Here is a 24,184-nt window from a genome sequence, read left to right as displayed (position 1 = left end):
AAAACCGCCTACGACTCTCGAAAGTCGTCTTCAAAACAAAAAACCAAAAGCTCTTCAAGATTTGATCAGCCCGAAGAAAATAGTTTTGTTTTCAAATAAATGTTATAGAAGGTTATTGTTATATAATTTCATCGATGAGTTTACCTTAAAAACAGGCATTTGTTACTATTTTCAATGATAAGCAATTTTTTTTTTACTTGAGTTGACGCATGAAAAATGGTCCATGTCCCTGAAAACAAAACAATAACTATCAACTTTGTATGCGTTTTTATGTGAGCGAGGAGTAGCCATAAAGAGGACTCATATGAACGTACGTGCCTAATACTAAGCCGATTTATATTTCATTGAACTCTTATTTTATGAAGCGTAAAAACAAAACGTACAGATGCCAATGATGAGAAACGCTCTCAAAGCTCTCATCTTCGACAAACGATTTGATTTGATAAAGTGAAAACTTTGAGGGAGAGGGATTTCATTCAGTTCCAATTACCTATAAGAGGTGTAACGTATAGGCCTGAAGTCTTGAAGGGAATTGGTACGATACCTAAAGCTTCAAATCTTCAGGGACGTTTAGTTGGCTCTGTTGGCTGGTCCCCTATCGCCGAAAACGCCGGGTACCCAAGAATCACAGCTCAACGATAAACGCCAGACGTGGCTCGTGGCATTCTATATCAGACGTTTATCGCACCAAATTATCTTTCGGGCAGAAAAACGCGGTGGATTTTGTTAGTCTCTCTCTCCACCGACGACCGATTTTGAAGACCCGTCTAAAAGGTCGAGGTGTTCGGTGCAAGAGCCCACTACCCTGGGAGTTGCCAGGTCAGTGGTAAAAAGGTCTTTGCGTAGGAAGGTTTCAGGTGTGTGTAAGGAGGTAGGACATTTCGTGATCAAAATGTAATGTTACAAACGTCTTAGAACAAACAATCTGTTATTAAACACGCGGTGGGATTTTATACAGTTTGGAGATATCCACTCCCAATTTACCTCTGATAGCAGGAGTTCCATTGCGGCTGGGGCTATAAAAGCATTGGCCCCAATGTTTTGTACAAAGTTGTGAACGGCCCCAGGAGGAACGCGTAAGCATCAAAGTGACAATATTAGTAACATATTTATACAGAAATTATGGCTACAGAATAAGCAATTTTAGTGAATTTAGTCGAAGTTTTCCAACAAATTGCAGCCTCGCCACGATTGGCAGGTTGTTGTATCGCTAACAATGTGTACGTCTCAATCGAGCAAGGCATTCTCGCAAAGAAAAGAAAATGGCGCCGCGAGATTGTACACCACTGGGAACAAGGTTGGGTACCACGGAACTAAGAATCCATGACAATATGACCAGGAGTGTCGGTTTTAGTGTGTCGGTATTGACTTGAGCCTTCAAATAAAGGACAAGTTGTCTCAGCATGGATACATTGTTGTTTCTTACTGAAGAAAGTACGAAGTAAACCTTCCTCTTTCGAGAAAGAAAAAACACACCTATAGCCATATCTACGTTCGTTCATCAAAGAGCACTGCTCACTGCTCTCAAATTGACAAGTGCATGAACGTCGACCGTGAATGTATCACGAACATATTTTAGACTATCAGCTTTTCGAATAATATTCAACCGAATCTTTTTTTGAGATAACCACCCCCAAAAATTATGTGTATTATTTGCAAGCAATTATAGAACTATGGAGAGGTGGGGTTTCATTGGATTAACCACAAAATGTGCTGTGAGCAATGAACTCATAATACGCTCGGCACAGGGAGGTAAGAGGCAGCGTGGGATTATATAGCCTATGGTACTGTCTATCTTTCCCTCTGCTGATATCACCTTTGTTAAATAATCGAAAAAAATATTTCAAAGTTAAAGGCCTCAGTAGAACCTTTTAAAGTGTATTTATACGCTATGATCTTTGAGCTTGAAAGGTCCACTTTGTCGTCAATTATCATACATTCCGAGGGGCATTGGTTTTCTTGGGCATTTTCTCTACCTACACCACTTAAACTGTGTCACGAAAGATAGACAAAAAGAAAGCATGAACGATTTTAAAACATTGCGTGGTTAAACACGCAGTCATGGGAGATGTATAACCCACAAACAACAACTAATAATTTCGAATGATTTTGCAAAAGAGCAAACAAGCCAACTTTGTCGTCAATTATCATACATTCCGAGGGGCATTGGCTTTCTATGGGCATTTTCTCAACCTACACTATTTAAAACTGTGTCAGGAACAAAATAAAATAAAAAGAAAGCATAGCATAAAATAATTTGATACTTTGCGTGGTCAAAACGCCATCGTGAGAGATATAGGCATATATAATACACAAACAACAACAACCAATAATTTCGCATGATTTTGCAAAAAGAGCAACGAGAGAATCGTCAACTTGGATCACTGCGACCCAGCGCATACAATTTATCGAACTGTCCATGGCAGATTTGGGGTACTACCAAAATTGAAGTTTAAATAAAATATAAATTCTCTTCCCAAAATCATTGTCCATAAAAATAATAATAGTAACCGTATTTATTACGCGCCTTTCGCCAAAGGATACAAAGCGCTAGGTATTATTACTGCAAGGAGTGGGACGAAGTTTGAGATATAAGACCTAATCCTTAGCACCATGTAATGGTTTACAAGGTGCTGTGGTGCAATATGCTGCCAATCCAGCCAAGAACACCGGGGCGAACCCCTTCTCTGTACGATAAGTACACTGGGTTCTTTGAATGCGTTTACACAACACATGGGACCAACGGCTTTACGTCTCATCCGAAGGACGAAGCAATGGTTAAGTGTCTTCCATTACCTAAAGGTAAATTTCTTTGCCGAAAAAACCGAAACACCGCATTGAGCAACTCTATAGGGAATTTTTACAGGTTATGTATGTCGGTCTGTGTGCTTGTTATGTGCGATGTTGTTCTGCTCACTTGCAATTTCAAATCCCACTTTCACAACCGTCGAATAATACTCAAGCTTTATTTATTTAATTCTTTGACTGCATTTCCCACACGGTTTATACCTGATACAAAATTAAGAGTCAGTGCATCATAACTGACCCTAATCGAACTGGGGGAGCAATCTGAGGTTCAGGGAGAAGCATCTCAGCGAGTGCATATGAAAGCAAAGAACGGCGCGTTACACCCGCCCACCATGCGGGGGCGCGGTGGCATGCTCCCCCACTGTTATTTATGCGATAGGTGGCATCTGTAAGTTTTGTATGTTGAAGGCTAAAGGCCTTCTTGAGACGGTGAGGTTGCGGATAGCAAACCGGGACATCCTCTTTGTATATAGCATTAGGATAATTATGATGATTTATTCAAAGGAGGATCCCTGGGTATAATCCAGGGTAGCTGTTGACTGCCCCTTCCAATGTATATAAAGATACAACTTGCACGCAGCCTGTTTAACCGTCTATATGCTCGATCTTCTATGGAAAGGAGTCGCCATCTTGGTAGTGGCATGTCCATATTGTTATGACTCACTAAGTGATAATTTACGAAGAAATATTGTTGGCTCAACGGATAATAGAAACAATGCTGAAATGAGTGTGAGGACAAATTCTTTAATTGTATGCAGGTAAACATTAACAAAACTATCGCAATTTGATATAAAATAATAAAACCTCTCCAAAACACACCTATCGGTCACAAATTCAGGATACCAAACCATTTGCCAATTGCTGTAAGCAATGAAGGACTGGCAAGATCCAGAACAACTACAACAAAATGGGGGGGGGGGAAATCTGACTCTGTCTGTCTGTCCAGCCTATTTCGCTCACCAGCAAGAAGACATCTTCATCATTGACCCATCTGTGTTGTCCTTGTCCAATACAACGAAACCATTACTCTGAACTCATCCATCTACTTTTTTTCATATACGAGTGAAATCCACTCTTTTTTTGTTTCCTCCCACTCTTGCAAAGAGCCATATGGCGGAAACTCCTACTTTTTTTTTACAGTGAAAGACGGGTACTTTCAACTCAAATCAGAGTGAAGTTCGTTCCATTTTCACTTAAAAAGAGTGACACAGATTGGCTTTCACTCTGAAAAGAGTGAAACTGACCCACAACTCGGACAAGAGAGTGAATTGTCCACTCTTTTCTGTATGAGTCCAGTCTGTCAACTTATGGGTCCAATTGTCATCTTTCCACCTGAAAAAGTGAACATCCCGCCCCCATCCCTTCTTTGATTGTATTTTCTTGCACTTCCATTTTCGTCTTAGATGCTAACCATATGTCCTTCTCTTGTGAAACCAATCAAGACATTTCCCTTTGCTCTATCTCTCTCTTTACCTCTCTCGGACTCTTAACTTCTTCTCCTGCCGATAGTTCTAGTTTCTTGTCGAATCCCCTTTCACACGAGAGCAATTTATCAAGGGTTCCTTGCTAAATTAATATAGCAAGGTTGTTAAAACTTACCTAATGTACCTAGTGTGAAAGGACAACATTTTTTTGTACTGTCCAAGTTCTCTTGCAAAACCCCCCTATAGAGCTTGCAGGAAAGAACGGAGTGTGCTCTTAGAACCAAAAACGTATTCAGCGCTTAATAAATGTTGTGTATTATTATTATTATATTACTGGGCAAAACAAGTCTGATACCTTCTGACAATGTTTTGCCGATGTATTGTTACAAACCCCAAATGTCAAAAAATTGCCAATGATAATGTTTCAATGCTATTTTGCAACCTCGTTTCGCATGTACGCTATACCAATACATAATTGCAAACTGATCGATTAATTGATATAGCGTTATTAATCGATAATGATTAATCGTTATTGATCGGTTTATTGTCTTGTATTTTATTCCATGCACAAGATATTTGAGCTTCTTCAAGTCCACTGTATATGATAAGCGTATACCTGCACCGCAAAAACAAATCTGGATTTCTACTTAACAAGGAACGAGTAACGAAATATGGTCGAGTCAATGAAGTGTATCATGAGTAATCTTTCAATTATAATAGTCACAGGTAAGGACATCATTAACAAACTATCTTTGGGTCCTAAAAGATGCTTTTAAAAGGTTAAACGACAAGTAGAATGTCACCAGACGTTCGAAGAAAAAGATTTACAGAAACAAGAAAGGAGCGACACACCCCCCTTTTTTTTTTTTTTTTCCAAGTCGTCTGACACACAAGACCTGAAGGCCACTTCAAGAGGTGTAGGCTACTATTAACTGTTTTCCCAGGGGCCGTTGCCACCTTCTCTAGGGGCTGAAACAGGGTTACCCCCTTTACAGTCCATGCACGGATGTAGGCTTGGGTATCATCCATCAGAAGCCCTAGTGGTAGAGCAGAAAGCACCACCTCCCCCTCTATCTCTAGCTTCCAGTTAATGACTCCAATCTAGAGTCGATGACTGTGGCTTACCTTCTACCTCAATGTCACAAGACGTTTGAAGAAACAGATTTACAGAAACAAGGAAAGAGCTTATCACCCCCATACCTCTAAATTCCCTTTAAATTAAAGTCTCACACATTTTTGTCTAATTTCAGTCATTCACGATTCTACAAACGATAACAAATCGCTGATTGGTTCTCGTCACTTGAATGTGTCGTTGATAAGTACCACGTGATAATGTTAACGGGTAGAGACACATGGCCAAACAAATATAACCAAACCTCAGCTGAAAACCAAAACACATTCAGATGTTTCAGAAGTCAAATTAGCCAATATTTTAAACACACCAAAGAATAAACTTGCTTGAATGTCAATTATTGGTTTCACAAATTAACAACATACAAATTCAGTCGAGTACCTGTTATCAGAGCACCATAAACAATACATAAGTCAGACGAAAAATTTACATAAAAACATTCACTTATAGTGTACACGATAAGTTATCATATACGTACACGATAAGTTTGGACTTATCTTGTACGCACACGATAAGCTATCATGTATGTACACGATAAGTGTTATTGTACGTACATTATAAGTGTTATTGTACGTACACTATACAGTTTTTGTACGTGCACTAAAGTTGTTTTGTACGTGCACGACAAGTTATCATGTACGTACGCGATAAGTTTCAATTAATCGTGTACATACACGATAATATATATTTTGTTATTCATATGGCCAATACCGCTAATAGTTACTTCTCTCCCGGGTCAACCAATGTGTTCCTTGTTACCTTTACGGCCAGCATACCTTCACCCTAGTAGATGGAGTTAGAAAGAGAATTTTTTTTACTAACACACCATAAAGAACTGTCAGTTAGAATCGTTTTATATGATATTGAACGACTCACATGCGACTATAATATTTCATTGTTTAAACGAGATACAGCTAATATATACTAACTTGTGTAGTAAACAAGTAAAGAGGTTGGGGTTAAACTAACGGCACTATATCTTACTATACACCCAGCTAACAGCCTGGCTTTAGTGTCAATAAGAAGTACTCACAGTGAAAAACGATATAGGTTCAAGACTGTGAATATAGGTTTACACACCTTGTTAAAGGTCACAAGGATAACATGGGCTTTGGATGAATTCTCTTAAAGGTTTACCACAGGTGAACATTTCTCTCTTCGAGAAATGCAGAGTTCTTTTGATATAAATTCCAGATTTTAGGCTATTTAGTTAAGGATTATCTCCTTTGTACTTGTCCATATAGACAATAATCCAGAAAATCTTGATTATATTAGTATATGAAGATGACTTGATTCCTGTGTAGGCCTATTTATTTGACTCAATTTGTACTACCGATATGAATGGTCATCAATTCAGAACACCCACTCTTTGTCCTCATGGTCGATCAATGGTTCACCTTTAGGTACCCAAGGGAACTCTTATATGTAGACAGCGCCCACCTGCCCTTATCCCATGGGTACACATAATATACCTTAGCCCAGTGTACCCACGCAGGAAATGGGTTGATGGTGCATTAGTGGGTGTTGTTGCAGAGAAAGATTACTCTTGGTTGACTCCTACGCAAAGCGTGCAACAGGCCATGAATTTGCTCCGTTACACGTGAAATCGGTGTAATACAGCAACTTGGTCTGTGGACAAGGCGGCCGTTATTTTTGAACCCAGTACAAGACACGTGGCGAGGCACGAAATGTTTTGAGCGACACTTAAGGTGCCAGACAACACTTTGACCATCAGTGAACCCAAGTCAAGTTGATCTTTCATGGACAATAAAGAGCCAATGTTCCATAATATTTATCTTCGGGATCGTTTAGGGCACTAAAATCAACAGGTCAGAGAAAGAAGTAATTTTCCACGAGTTTGATTTCGAGACCTCAAGTTTAAAACACAAATTCTTGTGAGAAGGGTATATTTTCTTTCATTATTATTTTGCAAGTTCGATGACCGATTGAGCTAAAATTTTCACAGGTTTGTTATTTTATGCATATGTTGAGATACATCAACTGTGAAGACTAGTCTTTGACAATTACCAATAGTGTCCACTGCCTTTAAAGTTTCGATTTCAATTTATCAATTTAATTATCATAATAGTCGACCTGCTTTGAAAGGAATAGATTACAACGATAACTCATTAAAACAAAAGTTGGTTGGCTTTTGACTGATCCATATTAGACTTCACTTTTCTTTTCAATGTTGTATTTCGACAGACGTAACTTTTTTTTATAAAGTTTCAGTTGAAATGGTTTTCAGTTGAACGTAACCATGACAATGGCTGCCGGTATTCACTTTTCCTTGTCTTAAAAGTTAATATGCATATATACAGAAACACTATATAAATTCTCTGAACAGGATGAGGCACTTTATAGGGGGTACAATTCCGGAACATTTTATGGGATGAAATGCCTGGTATAGCGATAATAAACAAGCATTGTTTGTTTCCATTGTAAAATATATATCTGCTTAGCAATTATTTGTTGTGCTTAGCACTGTTGGTTAGACTTGGCAACAATGTTGTATAAACCCCAAGATTGAAATATTACATAAAACACGGTTATTAATGAAAGCTGTTGTTAATGTTCATATTACTCGGCATATTTTGATTGACCTAATTATCGAAGAATCTGTAAAGTATATTACTTGATAGTTGCATCATTTACTTATTGTTGTTACTTTGAATACTTTGTTTTCTTTGACTTGAACAGGTAACACATATTTACCAATTTGATGCTGGATGCTTTTTAATTGCTGCCGGAACTTTCTTACTGTTTAAGTTGTTATTAAAAGCGTATTGCGTATTTTGCGTATATTTATCACATATTGTCTGTTTTTTGTAAAAATAAACTAGTTTACTTTTTTTTACGTATTACGTTCTTGTGAGTCATAGCTAATGTGACTCATACGTTATACCCTTAGTCATTTTAGACTGCTTTATAGTTTTATTGCAAGTATCGAAGATTGAACATTTGTGATTATATCAAAAGATCTTGACTAAAAACCACAGGCCGCTTTTGTTTGAATTCGAACAATAGAAATGCTGTTTTGCAAAGTAATATTAAAGGAAACTCTTGCTTCCGTTACATATAGATATTATTGACATTAAAAACGAGTTGGCGATTGGATGTTTAACTTCTAAGTTCAACTAAAGTTGTCAAAATATTGTTTCAAAAATAAAATAACAAAATTATGTATAAATTCCGCGATTACAAACAAACAAAAACCGATAGAATATCAAAATTGTACTCCCATCAAAAGTCCGAAGGCTTTGCTGCCCGATATTATACGGTGACTCATGCTGTATTCGCCCACCACCTTCACGCCATGCCCGCTTAAACAAGCGCGTTGGTGGCCCTCGAATTTCCGGCGACAAGCTCGAGTCTGCTTGGGAAGTTATTCATTTGTTAAGTTTTGATGGTTCTCTTATATTTATAAGAAATCATTTCGCAAGACTTTTTTTTTTTTACGAAGCAACAGTTAGGAAGAATGCTTCAGCAAGCTGACGTCAGTATATTTCGAATCCTAAGGATACGTCTGATGGTTAACTTCTTGTTTCACAAACGAGTTTCTTATTTTGTGAACGACAAATTGTAATGAACCCTTTTGATTATAAAGTTAATTAAAACCACTGTGTTGCTCTATTAATGCTCAACTTCATTATGTGCTATCATAAGTTTACAAGATACGCAAGGGAAATAGACTAACGTAAGAGTTTTTTTTTTAACTAGACTTGAAACGAAAAGAACAAAATACAAAACAACAGTATTTTGTTCTGGGAATTTGTCTTCACGTTAGTTGATGTATATCAATCACCCAATTGGTGATAATTACTGCGATCCTTATTATTACTTCGGCCAAAGAGAGCCCAGAACCCATATGCGCATAAATTCCTCAACTCTTCGAACTCAACACCTAAATGTTTGATAGTCCTATGATAAGCATTTTGGGTCCTGATGCCGCCATGTCCTATAATTTAAAGCCAGGCAACTTCCTTGAGGAATTGAAATTGGTATGGGGTAATGTGGTATAAGCAACACGGGCCGTTGTCAGTAACCAGTTGCGACTATTATCGCGTTATAATATTTCTAAACAAATGGGGATTATTGAATAGATTCTAAAATTTATCTTGTCGCGTTATGCAACCAGGGCCCAATTTCATCTGCTAAGCACACAAATTTGCTTAGCATGAAATTACTTCCTTGATAAAAAAAAACAGGATTACCGAAACAAATTCCGTTTGTTGCATATTGCTTGTTACTGGTATTCAGCTGCTGTTTGCTTATCCTGAAAATCACGTGGAAATTTTGTTGGTAAATCCTGTTATTGTCAAGGAAGAAATGTCATGCTAAGCAAAATTTTGTGCTCAGCAGCTCTATGATATTGGGCCCTGTTGTTTAGATCATCTATCCGTCAGGGGAAACAGATAGCAAATGGGTATAAACGCCAAGCTGAACAGCCAACCTCTCGCATACGAACAATGGTTAACGTCTATTGATTAAGTATTGCTGTCATTTAAAACAAAGTGTGATTCAGAATACCATGCAGACAACAATACTTATCCTAGTCATTGTGAAATCAGCGTTCTATATGGTTTGGTGGGATTCGAACCCACAATCTTATGATTGCAAGTCCTGCAATCTAAACACTGGAAATACGATGAAATGGAAATGAGAGGTGCGAGGTGACAATCCGGAATGGGTCAACGCCGTGAAACAAGGTGTTGAGGCACTAAAAACATATGGCTGTGTTTGAGGGTGGGATTCGAACCTTAAATTCGAACGAAAATAAAGATACCACCATGAAAAAAGGGAGTTTAGAGAGTTACATAATTGTTTAATGTTCCCCACAGTTTCTTTTGATTCTGATAAAAGGTTTTCCTGTGGGGCAAAAAAACTAGTACAAACTTAAGAATATAACCCTTACAGGTTTGTTGTGCTAGATGTTTCTTTTTCATAAAGTTTTGTTTTTTAACATAACATTATGCAAGTGTTAAACCGTTGCAATCCAAATGTTATTAAAATTACGCACGTTTTCGTTTTTAAACGATAGTTTCCTATTCTACATGAATATTTCACAACATTCTTTTCCTTTTTATACTTCAACCTCAGACTTTAAGTTTTTTTAGTAGGAAATAGCGGAACTTTGTAGCCCTCGGCTAAACAGAGAGAAGCGTGTATCACATGTCATTCCCCGACCACCGAGACTACACTCGGGAGCACGGGGGAGCAACGACTCGCAACGTCCGGCTAAACGATACGGAAATCACCACATATCTTTAGAGGTCTCGTGTATAAACGTTGGTTTTATTTTTTCCATTTTGGGCGAAAAATAATACTAGAACTTCCCTGAAAAGGATTTGAAAAAGTATAATGAAGAAACTCAATATGGTAATTGATTGGTTCTTATCTTTTAGTAATGTTTCTTTCATGAAAGCTTGTTTCTCTAAGCATGCAGAATGTTTTATACAAAAAAACCATATTTTTTCTAGAGTTATCTCAATCATTTTACCTTCTTATATTTTTACGAATACACAACAAAAATCAAACTATCTAACAATATTATCTGTTAATTAAACGTGTATAAGTCGTAAAGTCATGATTCTTTCAAATCTTATTTTTTTTCTCACAAAGTTCAAAACTTTGGTTTAGATGATCAAGATGGAATGGCGATATACAAATCTGGTTATTATTATTATTTTGTTATCGAAAGTGGTTGCCTTTATAGTGGATGACTCCCTTGATTTCAAACACTCAATGCACCATGCTTTGTATTGTTACAACGGGCCACGGTTACCTATGTTTCACAGTTCAGAGTTCTTTTGAAGTTCCCCTTCTTTACATTTGTTTCACCAACGGCAACCATCGTCTCAGAATTAAGCGTCAAATTTTGAAACACCACAACAAAGGAAAATTTATTTTGTCCTCAAACAGTAACTCCAGAGATGGTGGGTAGGCCTACGGTGTCTCAGGACAGTCAGGAAGAGGGGAAAAATGTATCAAAGGTGGTTAGGAAACTGAAACCGTAAGATGAAAACGGTTTGAGGGTGTCCACACGTCACAACACATGCTCACAGTAAACTGGTTCCAAGAAGAAAAAAATAAAGAAAAAATGGTAGCCTTTAGTTCGACAAATAAAGTGTTTTCTCAACTATAATTAATGATCCTTCGTTTGAGACTTTGAAATAAATGTATCAATGGTTTGACTGGCGCCGCAGCCCGGCGTCTCTCTAGTTAAGTTATCTCTCTTTAACTGACCCAACTAATCAAAAGTATGTCACAGATGTCCGACGTGGCCTCGTAAAATTTGTATATCATTTTTAGATTTACATATTTTTTTACGAGCTACAGCATCATCAGTTACGAAAACTTATGCAAACAAACAAATCGCACTGTCGCCACTCCTTTGTGTTAAAAAGTTCATTTTCGTACCCAAACCAAACAACAAGTGTCGACTTCAGCAGAACGAGGAACCCAAAAGGAATCAAGTTTGGACACGAATTTGTTTCCTAAAAACAATCCTAGGGCTTTTTAGAATTGTTTGATTCGGAGAATGTTGGGGATCTCTTCCGAGGGATGAATTGTATTTCACATTGGTTTCATGAATGAAACCTGTACAAATAACTTCTCCTTCTTTTTAAAATTATTAATCAACGGTTCAAAAAATTATTGCCTTAAGACAACTTCTTGATTGAAAAACACCCACAAAGTAAACAGAAGTCGTCAATCCTTCGCCATGAATCCCCACAAGGTAAAATCTAGTTTTACACAACACTTAGACAACTTATAAAGGAGTTATGGACAAGCAACTTGGTTTTACTAAATCTTAACAACCTAATAATAAATAATTCATCACCAATTCACTATTTAAAACATTCCTTGCAACTGAGTTTTTATAAGGTGGATGTGATGTAAAGGAAACCCATCATGGGCAAATCAGCGTCTTCAGACGGTGATGCAAACCACAATGAGTTGACTCAAAAAACTCTGCGTCAGGAGGGCACAGTGCCAAGAGTTTCTTAATTGCTATAGTCTTCGATCCTCAGAGCAAATCAAATGCATCCTTTACAAAAATTCCTTATGTAAGAAATTGCTTGTTAATTGACTCTGATCCAAATTCCCAAATTCGTCCTGTCAATTTCCTCGTCTTAAGCCCGGTTCATACTTCCTGCGAATGCGATACAAATTTTGATTTCACATGGCTGTTCGCAGAGAATGTTTCGCAGGAGTGGAGCGCAGTTTAACTGTTGCGATTTTTTTGTGGCGAATTTGTGACGTCAAAATTCGTATCGCATTCGAAGGAAGTTTAAACCGGGCTTATCCTACTGTAGTAATGAGAGAAACATCAGAAAGACATCCTCTATATCCCTAATGTTGCCACCAAAGCATATGGTCAACGTAGTTTTGAATTTGCTGCACCTCATTATTATTATTATTATTATTGTTATTATTATTATTATTTCATTTTATCACAGCATGCAAAAGAAAGATCTCATTTTCCTTTGTGCCGGTAACTCCTCGAGCCGGGCTACGTCCCGTAGCCTTAGATCTCAAGGGTCTTTCTCAGAATTATTATTATTATTATTATTATTATTATTATTATTATTATTATTATTATTATTATTATTATTATTATTATTATTATTATTATTATTATTATTATTATTATTATTATTATTATTATTATTATTATTATTATTATTATTATTATTATTATTATTATTATTATTATTATTATTATTATTATTATTATTATTATTATTATTATTATTATTATTATTATTATTATCATTTTGTTCATTGTGTATTATTACCGATCGAAGATCGTACAATTACAAGTATTTCAATAAAATTAAAACAATAAAAAATGATGGCGGATAAAACAACGCCCGTCCGAGAACCACAACAAAACAACAAACTGTGAACATTTTAGCTCAATCGGTCGTCGAAGTTGCGAGATAATAATGAAAGAAAAAAGACCTTGTCACACGGAGTTGTGCGCTTTCAGATGCTTGATGTCGAGACCTCAAATTCTAAATCTGAGGTCTCGAAATCAAATTTGTGTAAAATAACCTTTTTTTCTCGAAAACTACGTTACTTCAGAGGGAACCGCTTCTCACAATGTTTTATACCATCAATAGCTCCCCATTACTCGTTACCAAGTAAGGTTTTATGCTAATATATTTCATAATAATTCATTTGAGTAATTACCAATAGTGTCCACTGCCTTTAAATCACAACTCTCAACAAGATACAAGATATCGCACTTAGTAAGCTTGTATTTCCACCATGCTCAGTGGAGTTCCAATGAGGCACCGAGCTGTAAGTTAATTATTTTAATTTACAAACTGACTTATATTGCAGCTTTGGGGAGTCTTACGTTCACTACGTATATTCGCTATCAATGCAAAGTGTATTAATTGAACCACACTGTAAACATCTATACTGACAGCACTTTCTTAATAGATAAAGACAATTTGAAAAAGGTAAAAACCTATCTCTATACAAAAATGAAAATGATTACATTTCTTCTATGAGAATCAGCAGTGTTTTTTTTAAGATTGAGGGGCAATTTTTCATAAAGTAAAAAAAATTACCTCTTTTTTGTTTAACATTACAAACATTGTTCTTTTACGACGCAAATAGTGTGTATAAGTGCACTTTTATAATACAATATTTTAAAGGTCAATCTTTAGAAACCAAGCAATAAAGAACCCATGGACTTGGTAGAAAAACAACAACAAAAGTTACAAAACACCTTGTTTTCAAAACAACAATTCAATCACACACTCTTCCTTGTCATCAGACATTAAACATCTGCACGTAAGTTGGTGCCAAGCCGTGACCGTCAATATTAATTCTTTTGTTTTGCTGGGGTCGTGTCCAATTTTGACGTAAGGGATAAACAAGAGTAAAGATAAGAATAACAACACCGTCCAAATAATAAAAAAGGGCAAAAGGACTGAGTTTTGTTTTTGAGTAGTGCAATTCAGATTCTAACAATTTATCACTCAATCACATGCACTCCTGTACGATTCATCAACAAATTGTGTAACTACGTAAGCAGAGCTATGATTGCATCAGACGTCGCTAACAACATCTTGCCCGCTATTTTGGTTGCCATGTATATAACAGGGTATTATTTCAGTCGAAGGCTCAAGACAGTTTGCGGGGGAAAAAACAGTCGATCAAGACAGGATTTACTTGTTACGAGAGCATACAAATATGACTATTCTCATCATGAAATATTAATGTCCAAAGTAACTGATTGTTTTTGAGGGCAATTTTATGTCCCAGTTAAACTTTATTTTTCCCTGCCGCAAAAAGCCGTCGTTTTTTTAGTTGGATTTAACCTTTCATCACCAAAAAAAAAAGAATTAACTACTTCATTGGAATACATAATTAAAGGCTGCTAAGATTAATAAACTGACATCAAATGAGAAATCCATACCTACTTGGACAGTAAAATGCAGCTTTAAAAAATTTTTTTTTTAAAACCCAACTGATGTTAAAATACGGTATCCGTCGATGAATTCTTTTTGAATTCTACTCTTGCTTTTTAAAACGCGGATTAGTTTGTTTAGAGGGTATATGTACTTTGCCTAACAAAAAACACAATGTCCACAGATTTACATTAAACTTACACAGTTTGAAGATTATGATAGTAGAAAGCTTCCCTTGAAATTTTACTTACTGAGGTGCTGTAGTTTTTGAGAAATGAGTAAAAGTAATAATTTTCGTCTCGGTTTTAGCATGTATTTACCAGTTATCCTATGGTTTTGGTATAATATCATAACTGGTTAAGGGGATGTTACATGCTAAAATAATGTTGGTCTCATTAGACCACAATTATTTTGTGACTTGTTTTACTCATTTCTCAAAAACTACACCAAAAACAACCTTAGTTAGTAATATTTGAAGGGAAGCTTTCCACTATCATTATCTTCAAACCCTGTAAGTTTAATGTAAATCTGTGGACATTTTGAAAAAGTACCCGAATCCTTTAACACTATAAATAAAAGCAGAAACTGTTTTTGTAAAGCTTTCCTCGTTTATTATAAAAATATTAATGCAGAAACTAATTGTTATTATGGTTGGTGGATATGACGAGAGAACGCGCTTTGTGTTTGACGCCCTGTGATGTTAAAATTGTAAGTGAAGATGACGTTACCAAATAATATTTTGCAAAGATTGCTCCAAGCTAAATGCTTCTTAATGATGGCAGTATCATTTACCATACTGTATTAATTTCATCGTCAACAAATCGAAGTGTTTTTGTTTGTTCCATATTTTTATGTCATCATTGACGTCCTATGCAGGTGTGATATTGTGTATCTAAATGCCATTTATTTTTTCATGTTTTTTTATTTTTTATTTCCAATGCATTCAAAGAGTACAACTTGATACCACGTGCAGCGTCAACTTATTTGAACCAAACTATCGAAACGGTTCCTCTTCGGTGTTTGTGTGCGGGGGAGGGTGGATGGGGGTCGGGACCATTCTCAGAAAACTTAGCGGATGGGATATTACGTATGTAATAATGCCGTTTCCAATTGTCCTTACAAAGGGAATTATTTTCATCGCATCAAATAATTATCCACTCTATTAACAGATTAACTGGGACAGGAATGAATTATCTATATGTAACTCCAACCGTATCGGATGTTATCGTGAATTTGCAAACAACAAAGAAAGGCCAGATCCGATCCTCCAGGGGAATACTGGATTGTACGTAAATCTGCCTCTGGAAATCGGTCGAAAATGAAAACCCAAGTTAGAATGATTATTTCCGGGTAAAGCAAAACATCATATTGCACTGAGAACAAGATGAGCGTTGAGACTGCCGTGTCTTATGATGTGGCGTCATTTCACGACATATGCATGGCAGTCCGTATCGTAATCACTGAGCCGCTGACGTACGCATGCATTAAATCGAGAGCGGACTATATTCATGAATGGTCTTGTACACGTCAGTGATGAGACGCGTTCCGATTGGCTGTCGGGTGGCGCTTAATATTCAAATGAGGTCGCGCGCGGTTGCTACAGGCTTTCCCATATGAAAGTCTCACCGTTTAGATTACTACAGCAGACGACTGCATGAGAGATGGTTATTAAATATGACCCAGTGGCGTACGTATCATCCAGTGAATTGGTAATGAGCTCACTGATGACATCACGAGCTGCTCACTACGACGATGCTGTGTCTTGCGTCATCAGGCAGCGGTGGAAAACGTGAAACAGGCGAGCTGGCTCGTGTGACGACATCAGTCCGTGCACATTAGCAGCAATCAATGGCTGAGGCGGGCTAAAAATAGCCACGACGAGGGCTAGATGACGACAGCAGTGCGAGGTCTTAGCTAGACGGGTTGCAGTTTCCGCGACGTATGTGTAAGCCGGGCATAACCCTGAGTGGAAGACTGCTCCTCGGTCCCATGACCGCGCATTGTCTGCCCCAGTGACGATTCAGTTGAAGTTATAAGGAAACGGTATCTACTCTATTAGCATTGTATTCATCTCTAGAAATAGCTGACAAAATTGATGAATTATCTCGGGCGGGTGGTTTCCGATTGCCGAATCCTAAAAAAAGCTCGATTGTATTTATATTTAGAAATCTAAAAGATGGAAATACTTCACATTATCCCTTCCGTAAACGCTTTATTTTTTAATTTAGGCTAACCAAATCTGCACAGGAAATGTACTGTAATATAACAACCGGCCTTTTATACTCCCTCTATTACATTTATGAATACCGTAAAATGCATTCTAAAAATAATTGATAAATTCTTAGACTATTTCCCTGATGTCCATCCCAATTTAGAGGAGCATAACGTCTATAGGGCCTATTGTTAAATTAGAATAGTGTTTTCATTAGTCTTTTCATGGTTGATTGCGGGCAAACATGTTCCGGATGGGCATGATTCCAAAAGTCCAGCCTGTGAGTGTGGAGCTGCCCTCCAAACAGCTGCCCAAATCACCATGGATTGCTTTTTCACAATTGCTCTGGCGAGCAGTCCCTAAAGGATCTATAGACAATCTAGCTACACAATGGCTAATTGTCACCAATTGTTTTATTTAATCAAAACCCGAGACATGCGCGTATATTCTGTGTTTTAATGGGGAATGTAGTTGGGCTTCAAATACGTGTCAATACGTCATGCCACTTCACTATAATGACGACACAGACATATTGTAGAAAGATGCGTGTAGGGTTCTTTGCATGGTATTTGTTTTTCCAATAATTAACATTAAAACGACCGCCCTTCAGTCGTTAAACTCCCAATGGCTAACAAACTTCCGTTTTTGTATCTATATTTAGAACTATGTAAATTCGAGTTTGTATGCTTGATTAACAAAACAAACTGAAACTTAAGGTTTTTCCAAGTAATAAGCACGTGCACAGCTCGTAATGGAAAACTAAAAAGGTCTCTTTTTTAAGAGGGTCTCAGTTTTGGCGTGCGGTAAGACTTGTAAGTTTCCCCATTTACAAGACTCTGTCTATCTGCTGGAAATTATTGCAATGAGCCCCTCTTAAATGTTCATTAAGAGGGCTGTGACCCAAAGAACCCCACCCAACTCCAACCGAAAAGAAAACATATAAAAAAGCGGGGGAGATAATAATAAACAGACCACAAACAAAACAATAACGCACAGATTAATAGATAAATAGTGGAAAGAGGGGGAAAACAAGGAAATACATTTTTTGAAAGATATTGAATACAATATTAATACCGTTGGATGGGTACAAGGGGAAGTGGGGACGGGGTCTGAAACCCCATTAATGGAATGTTTCCCCGAATAAATTGCTTAAATAAACTTGAATGCAAACGCGGATGTTTTCTAAAAATGGAAAGAACTCTTTTGTTCAAACTTCTCAATAATATGTATTTCCAATAAAATGTATATCGACTACATCTGTAACAAATAATGGATTTATTTCTCAGATGTATAATATTAGTACAATTCCTTTAATCAAACTTCGTAGAAATTATGTATTTCCAATAACATTTGTATCGACTAAATAAATCTGTAACAAATAATGGATATTTATTTTAACAAATAAAATCTAATCCCTTTGCTCAATAACATTTGTATCGACTAAATAAATCTTTAACAAATATTGGATAAATATTTCAACATATATAATCTTACTACAATTCCTTTGTTAAAACTTCTCAGTAATTTGATTTCCAATAACAGTTGCATTGATTAAATCTACAACGAATGTTGGATAATTCAACATCATTATAATCTCATTATAGACCAAAGTATACAAGTCGGTTTCTGAAAACACATTGTAATAAAACCTGTTAAACATTCTACAATCGAAGCTATTTACAATCCTTTTTCGTGCGAATTTTACGGCCCATAACACTGAAACGTCACACCTAAAGTGTTAATCCTCCCTTATAACAACAAATCGTTATTTCATTTTTGAAGAACAAATATATATACTTGATTGATAGCGGTGTCAACTCAACTGCAACTGTTGCCAAAGAGAGCGTATTAACGCAGTTCAATATATTATTCAGTAGCCATATGCTAATCGCCTCGTACAATTTAATTACACCAGACGATCGCGCAGGCGCAGTGGGCTATTTCTGCTTGCTATTAACGTCATTAACACAATCTGTTTACGTCGGTGGGGGATTCGAGCTATTTATAGACACGAGAAAATAGAAACGTCAGGGCATTAACTTTTTTTTGCATTTATACTCTCGGTCCATTTGGTTGGTAAGTTGTTTGCAACAGCTAATTGTATTTTCTCATCTATATTCCTATGTTGCAGTATCCCTTTGGTGGTCCTCCTTACCTCCCTGGTTTCTTGTTACATTTTGTCTTATTTGTTGGTTGTATTTCACAGTTTGTTCTTTCTTTCTCTCATTGCCTTCTCTCCATATATAATAACCAATGTGTTTCTCCCATTTCCTTTTTGACTATGTTCAATTACTAAATATACTATATTTCTCCACAGGTTTCTTCATTTGTTTGCTTGTTTTTCGTTGTGGCAGGTTGCTTGAACTTTTGTTTCAGCACTTTTGTTTTCCCGTTTGTTTCCCTACTTGTTTCATCATGTCCTTTTTTCCCTTCATGAGTTCTTCCCCCGTGTATAATTAACCACAGTTTTTCTCCCCCTGCAGGTTTACTCTATACACCCTGCATTTTCACTAAAATCTGTTTCCTTTTTAGTGCACTTCCCTTTTGTATATTAATGTTGTTTTCCTCCCCCAGTTTCTTCATGTCTTTGTCAACTTAACATATCAGAACCACCCCTACTCCTCTTTAGATTATCATCCCTTGGTGTTACCGCCAGCCTCAGTTTATTAACATTTTTTTATTGCTTTTCTCTGCAGATTTGTTCCTGTTTGTTTTCTTTTTCACCATGTCTAACCAAAGTTGCGTTCGCTTGTTTCAGGAACTTAGGAAACTAAAAGAGAAAGCACTACGTTATTCGTATCTAACCCGTTTCATTCCCACACGTTTACAGGTGAAATTTGACCCAGCCCTTGGGTCCTTGTGTACCCCACTCCGCAGACAGTGGAACAACACACTCCATAGTACTTCACTTAGTCTCATTCGTATTCTAACAGAACACTGTGATGTTTGTCTCAACAGCTTCAACCGAGATATATCCTATCTTGAAGCGGAACTTCGGTCCATCTGCTCAAGTGCCCGTTTTGAGCAATTCAACAGTGAGATCGATGCTGGTTTAACTAAACTTGAATATGTTCTGATTTCTAGGAGAAATGGCAAGATTGGTCGTCTTGTCTTCAAACAGCAGCATCACAGACGGAGACGATTCAAACGCAATGTACCCACTGAAGCTGAACCGTCGGCCCCTCAATCCACAGTAATTAACCTCTCACCATGTACCCTTTCAGATGCAGAAAATGACCTTCTCTCCAAGAGACTCAACTTCTGCCCCACTCCTCCCACAGTTAATCAGGCTGAGCTTAGTCAGGACCTTACTGACTACTACCGTAGAATTCGACTCCGTGAATTCTTCCTCGACTCATCACCCATGGATCCTGAGCCATTTTACTGCAAGAGTAAATGGGTACCACCTAAGAACCGTGTTCCTTCCCTTGAAACTTACGTGCAGGTTGTTAGTTCACAAATTAACTCGAATGATCATTCTACCCACAGGACTCATGACAACCTCCCTAGAGAAGAGCGTGAGGCTCTGAAGACTCTACGAGCACGGAAAGACATCATCATCAAGCCAGCCGACAAGGGCTCTGCTGTAGTTGTCATGGGCCGCCAGCAATACATCGATGAAGCCATGAGACAACTGAACAACCAAACTAATTATAAACCACTTGACACTGATCCAACAGGCACCTTATCAAAGGAGATTCAACAAACACTGGACGAAATGCATGACCGTGACAACCTCTCCAAGAAAGCTCACAAGTTTCTCTCCCTGGTCGACTGTAGAACAGCCAGGTTTTACCTCCTTCCAAAGATACATAAACCAGACAACCCAGGAAGACCCATCATATCTGGCAATGGTTCCCCCACTGAGAACATTTCTCTTTTTGTTGACAGTTTTCTCAAGCCGTTAATGCCGCAGATTCCATCATACATTCATGACACTCCAGATTTTCTCCGCAAAATCGCAGGTATTCAGAAGCAGGTCCCTAACACAGCCATCATCGGTACTTTTGATGTAACCTCTCTATACACCAACATTTCCCAAGATGAAGGGATTGCTGCCTGCTCTTCAGCTCTGGCTAAGAGTGGTCACACATCACCGCCCATTTAAGACGTTGTATCCCTCATGCAACATGTTCTAACAAAAAACAACTTTTCTTTCATGGGTAAGAATTTCCTACAGGTACAGGGCACTGCAATGGGCACACGTATGGCACCATCAATGGCGTGCCTTTTCATGAGCCATCTTGAACAGAGCATGTTGGCATCAGCCCCTTGCCGTCCCTGCGTCTGGTGGCGCTATATCGATGACATCTTTTTCATCTGGACAAGCGATGAAGCAAGCCTCAAAGCTTTCATTAATCACATAAATTCCTTCCACAGGACCATCAAATTCACGAGCGAATACTCAACCAAGGATACACACTTTCTGGATGTCAAGGTTCTCAAGACGGATGAAGGCTTAACCACAGATCTCTTCGTTAAACCCACAGATAAACACCAATACCTACATTCCACTAGCTGTCACCCCCGACACTGCAAAACCAGCATAGCCTACATTCAGGCCCTCAGACTCCGTCGAATCTGTTCTAATGATTCTGATTTTATCCACCACTCACAGGAACTTAAGAAACACCTTGTTTCCAGGGGTCATAGCTCTCTAGCAGTCCATCGAGCTATCCAGAAAGTCAAGGCTCGTTCTAGGGAGTCAGTACTTTCCAAAGGACCCAAGAAACAACAGAGTCCAACGGGGAAAGTTCCTTTTGTTGTCACTTTCCACCCCTCACTTCCTCCCATTCGTAAAATAACCAGTTCTAACCATCATATTCTTCACACATCAGATCGACTTCAACGTGCTGTGCAGGAAGAACCCATAGTTGCCTACAGACGCCCACCAAGTCTCAGGGGTATCATTGTCCGAGCAGAAGTCCCTCCCATTAATGATGATGTTAATCCCCCTCTACCACAGGGAACTTTTAGGTATTCCAACATCTCCAAATGCATCGTCTGTAGACAACGCATCAGGGAATCGGACTCCTTCACCAGTAACACCGGCGGTACCACCCATAAGACAAGGGGTCATGTCACCTGCACCACCACTAATCTCATTTATCTCATATCTTGCAGAGTCATGTGGTGTTCAATATATAGGTGAAACAAGAACTACACTCAAGAGGCGTTTCTACGGCCACAGATCTACAGTCAAGACCCAAAAGCTAGATACACCTGTAGGTCATAACTTCAATCTTCCTAATCACTCCATTTCTGACATGATTTTACAGGGCATAGAGGCACTAGGCAACCACAGAGAGACTGTGCGTTTGAGTAGGGAGAAACTCTGGATTAGACGCCTCCAGACCATTCAACCCCATGGTCTGAACATCCAAGAAGGAAACGACTAATAAACCTTTTGTTTTGCCGTCTCCTTTTTTCCCCATAGCCTTTTAGCCTGAGCCTCATTCACTGATAAATTACTTTTTACCCAACCTCACCACCCTTGATGTTGTCCTTTGTGTTTCCATCTACTTGCTTGTGGTCAAGCCAGTCCCTTCCCTTCACCCCCCCCCCCCTTTTTGTCCCCCTATTAATTGTTTACCCCCTGCTTTTTTATGTATGCTTTCCAACCCCATTCATATATTTCCACTTCACTGCTTATGTTTCACTTAGTTACCTGTTCATGTTTGTTGTGTTGTCATTTAGCCTTCGAGAAAGACTCTGCTAGGGTCGAAACGTCAGGCCATTAACTATTTATAGACACGGTAAAACAAACGACTCGTCAAAGATGATGGGTCGCAGGAAGCGGAAAATGGTCGGTCGAGCGGAGGGGAAATTTATTTTTATCTTGTAATGGCGATGTGTCAGGGGGTTTACCCCCAACGGAGATCCCGACGAAATAAAGCTATGAAGGATACGCCACAAGGAGCACAGAAATCCACTAATACTACGTCTTGTTCTCTCACTGGAGAGTTTAAGATAAGTTTCCTAGCGTCCCAAACGCATCTCTTACTGACGTGATCTTATTTCGAAAAATACTCTACTCTACTCTAAATAATAAGCTATACTTAAGCCGGTTTTAGAACAATAATTATAAGTGAAGAGCTATGACATCAAAGGAAACTGAACAAATAATAGATTCTCCCTGGAGAGTAACATGTGTTTGCCAATTTGTTTGAAAGTATAAAAAGTGTAGGGTTGGGGTGTTCCAACCACAACTCGCAAACAATCATGGCTCGATGAGTATAACAACAAATCCTCCCCTACACCGTGCAAGGTTCCACCACCCTTATTTGAATCTTTTAACTTCAAAATTGCTGTCCAAAGAAAAACAAGGAGGTTGTCGATCAGTGTTGTGACTGACGACAGGGGCAGGGGCAGTTTGAATGATTTATTCGTTTGCTTATTTGTGTTATCGTCTTTCATTCTAATATAAATTACCTATCACTGTACACAATAATATTTTGTGCAAATTGCTTTAAATTTCCTAGCAAAATAGGGACCAAACATCCGTGATTTTTTGTTTTTTTTATGATGGTAAAAAAAAAATTATGATGGTAAAAATGTTGTCAAAAATAAAAACATTCAATTTAATACCAGTGGATTTACATTTTTCTATCACGAATTACTCCGCCCATGCCCAAAATTGAAATGGTTTACAAATAGTAATTTGAATGGTAAAGCTCTGTCACTGTCTCATCGGTACCTCTATACTAGGCCATTGGCAAAGCCATTGGCAATTAAGAGGTAGAGGTACCAGACTATTTATCCACATTCAGTGCTTAAAGTCAAGTAATAAAACATCACTTACTTGTATGAGCAAAGCTGCGCAGCACTGTAAGCAGATACCTTGCATACAAAATGACAACATTGGTTGCAATTTAATCTCTTAAGAGGTACGAGATTGGTTTTCTCTCCATAGATCTACATTAAACTTTACATTAAACAACGCCGTTTCGAGTAATACTTGTGTGGATCATTATATTCTACCTTTAAAATATTTCTAACCATATGCATTTTATAACAAACGGTTACAAACGCTTTTCAAAAACCAACTCGACCGATCCAATCCAACGTGTTCCTTGAATGTATTGTATAGCGACAATTAATTACAAAAAGACATATCCTTGCAATTAGGTTTTTAAGTGACTTCAATTTTAACTGACCAAATAAAACTGGCTGTATG

General features: G+C 37.8%; 1 protein-coding gene across 1 annotated transcript; it reads left to right on the top strand.

Moving 5' to 3' along the window:
* Positions 1-19,732: 19,732 nt before the first annotated feature.
* On the top strand, positions 19,733-21,115 carry LOC117294729. Its single transcript, XM_033777242.1, has one exon. It carries the CDS (start codon positions 19,733-19,735, stop codon positions 21,113-21,115), a length of 1,383 nt encoding a protein of 460 aa, XP_033633133.1.
* The last annotated feature ends 3,069 nt before the right edge of the window (positions 21,116-24,184 follow it).

Source organism: Asterias rubens, chromosome 9 (genome assembly GCF_902459465.1).
Source record: "Asterias rubens chromosome 9, eAstRub1.3, whole genome shotgun sequence".
In the NCBI taxonomy this organism is placed as follows: Eukaryota; Metazoa; Echinodermata; class Asteroidea; order Forcipulatida; family Asteriidae; genus Asterias; species Asterias rubens.
The sequence above is the reverse complement of the archived record's forward strand: the minus strand, read 5'-3'. Positions and strand labels throughout refer to the sequence as shown.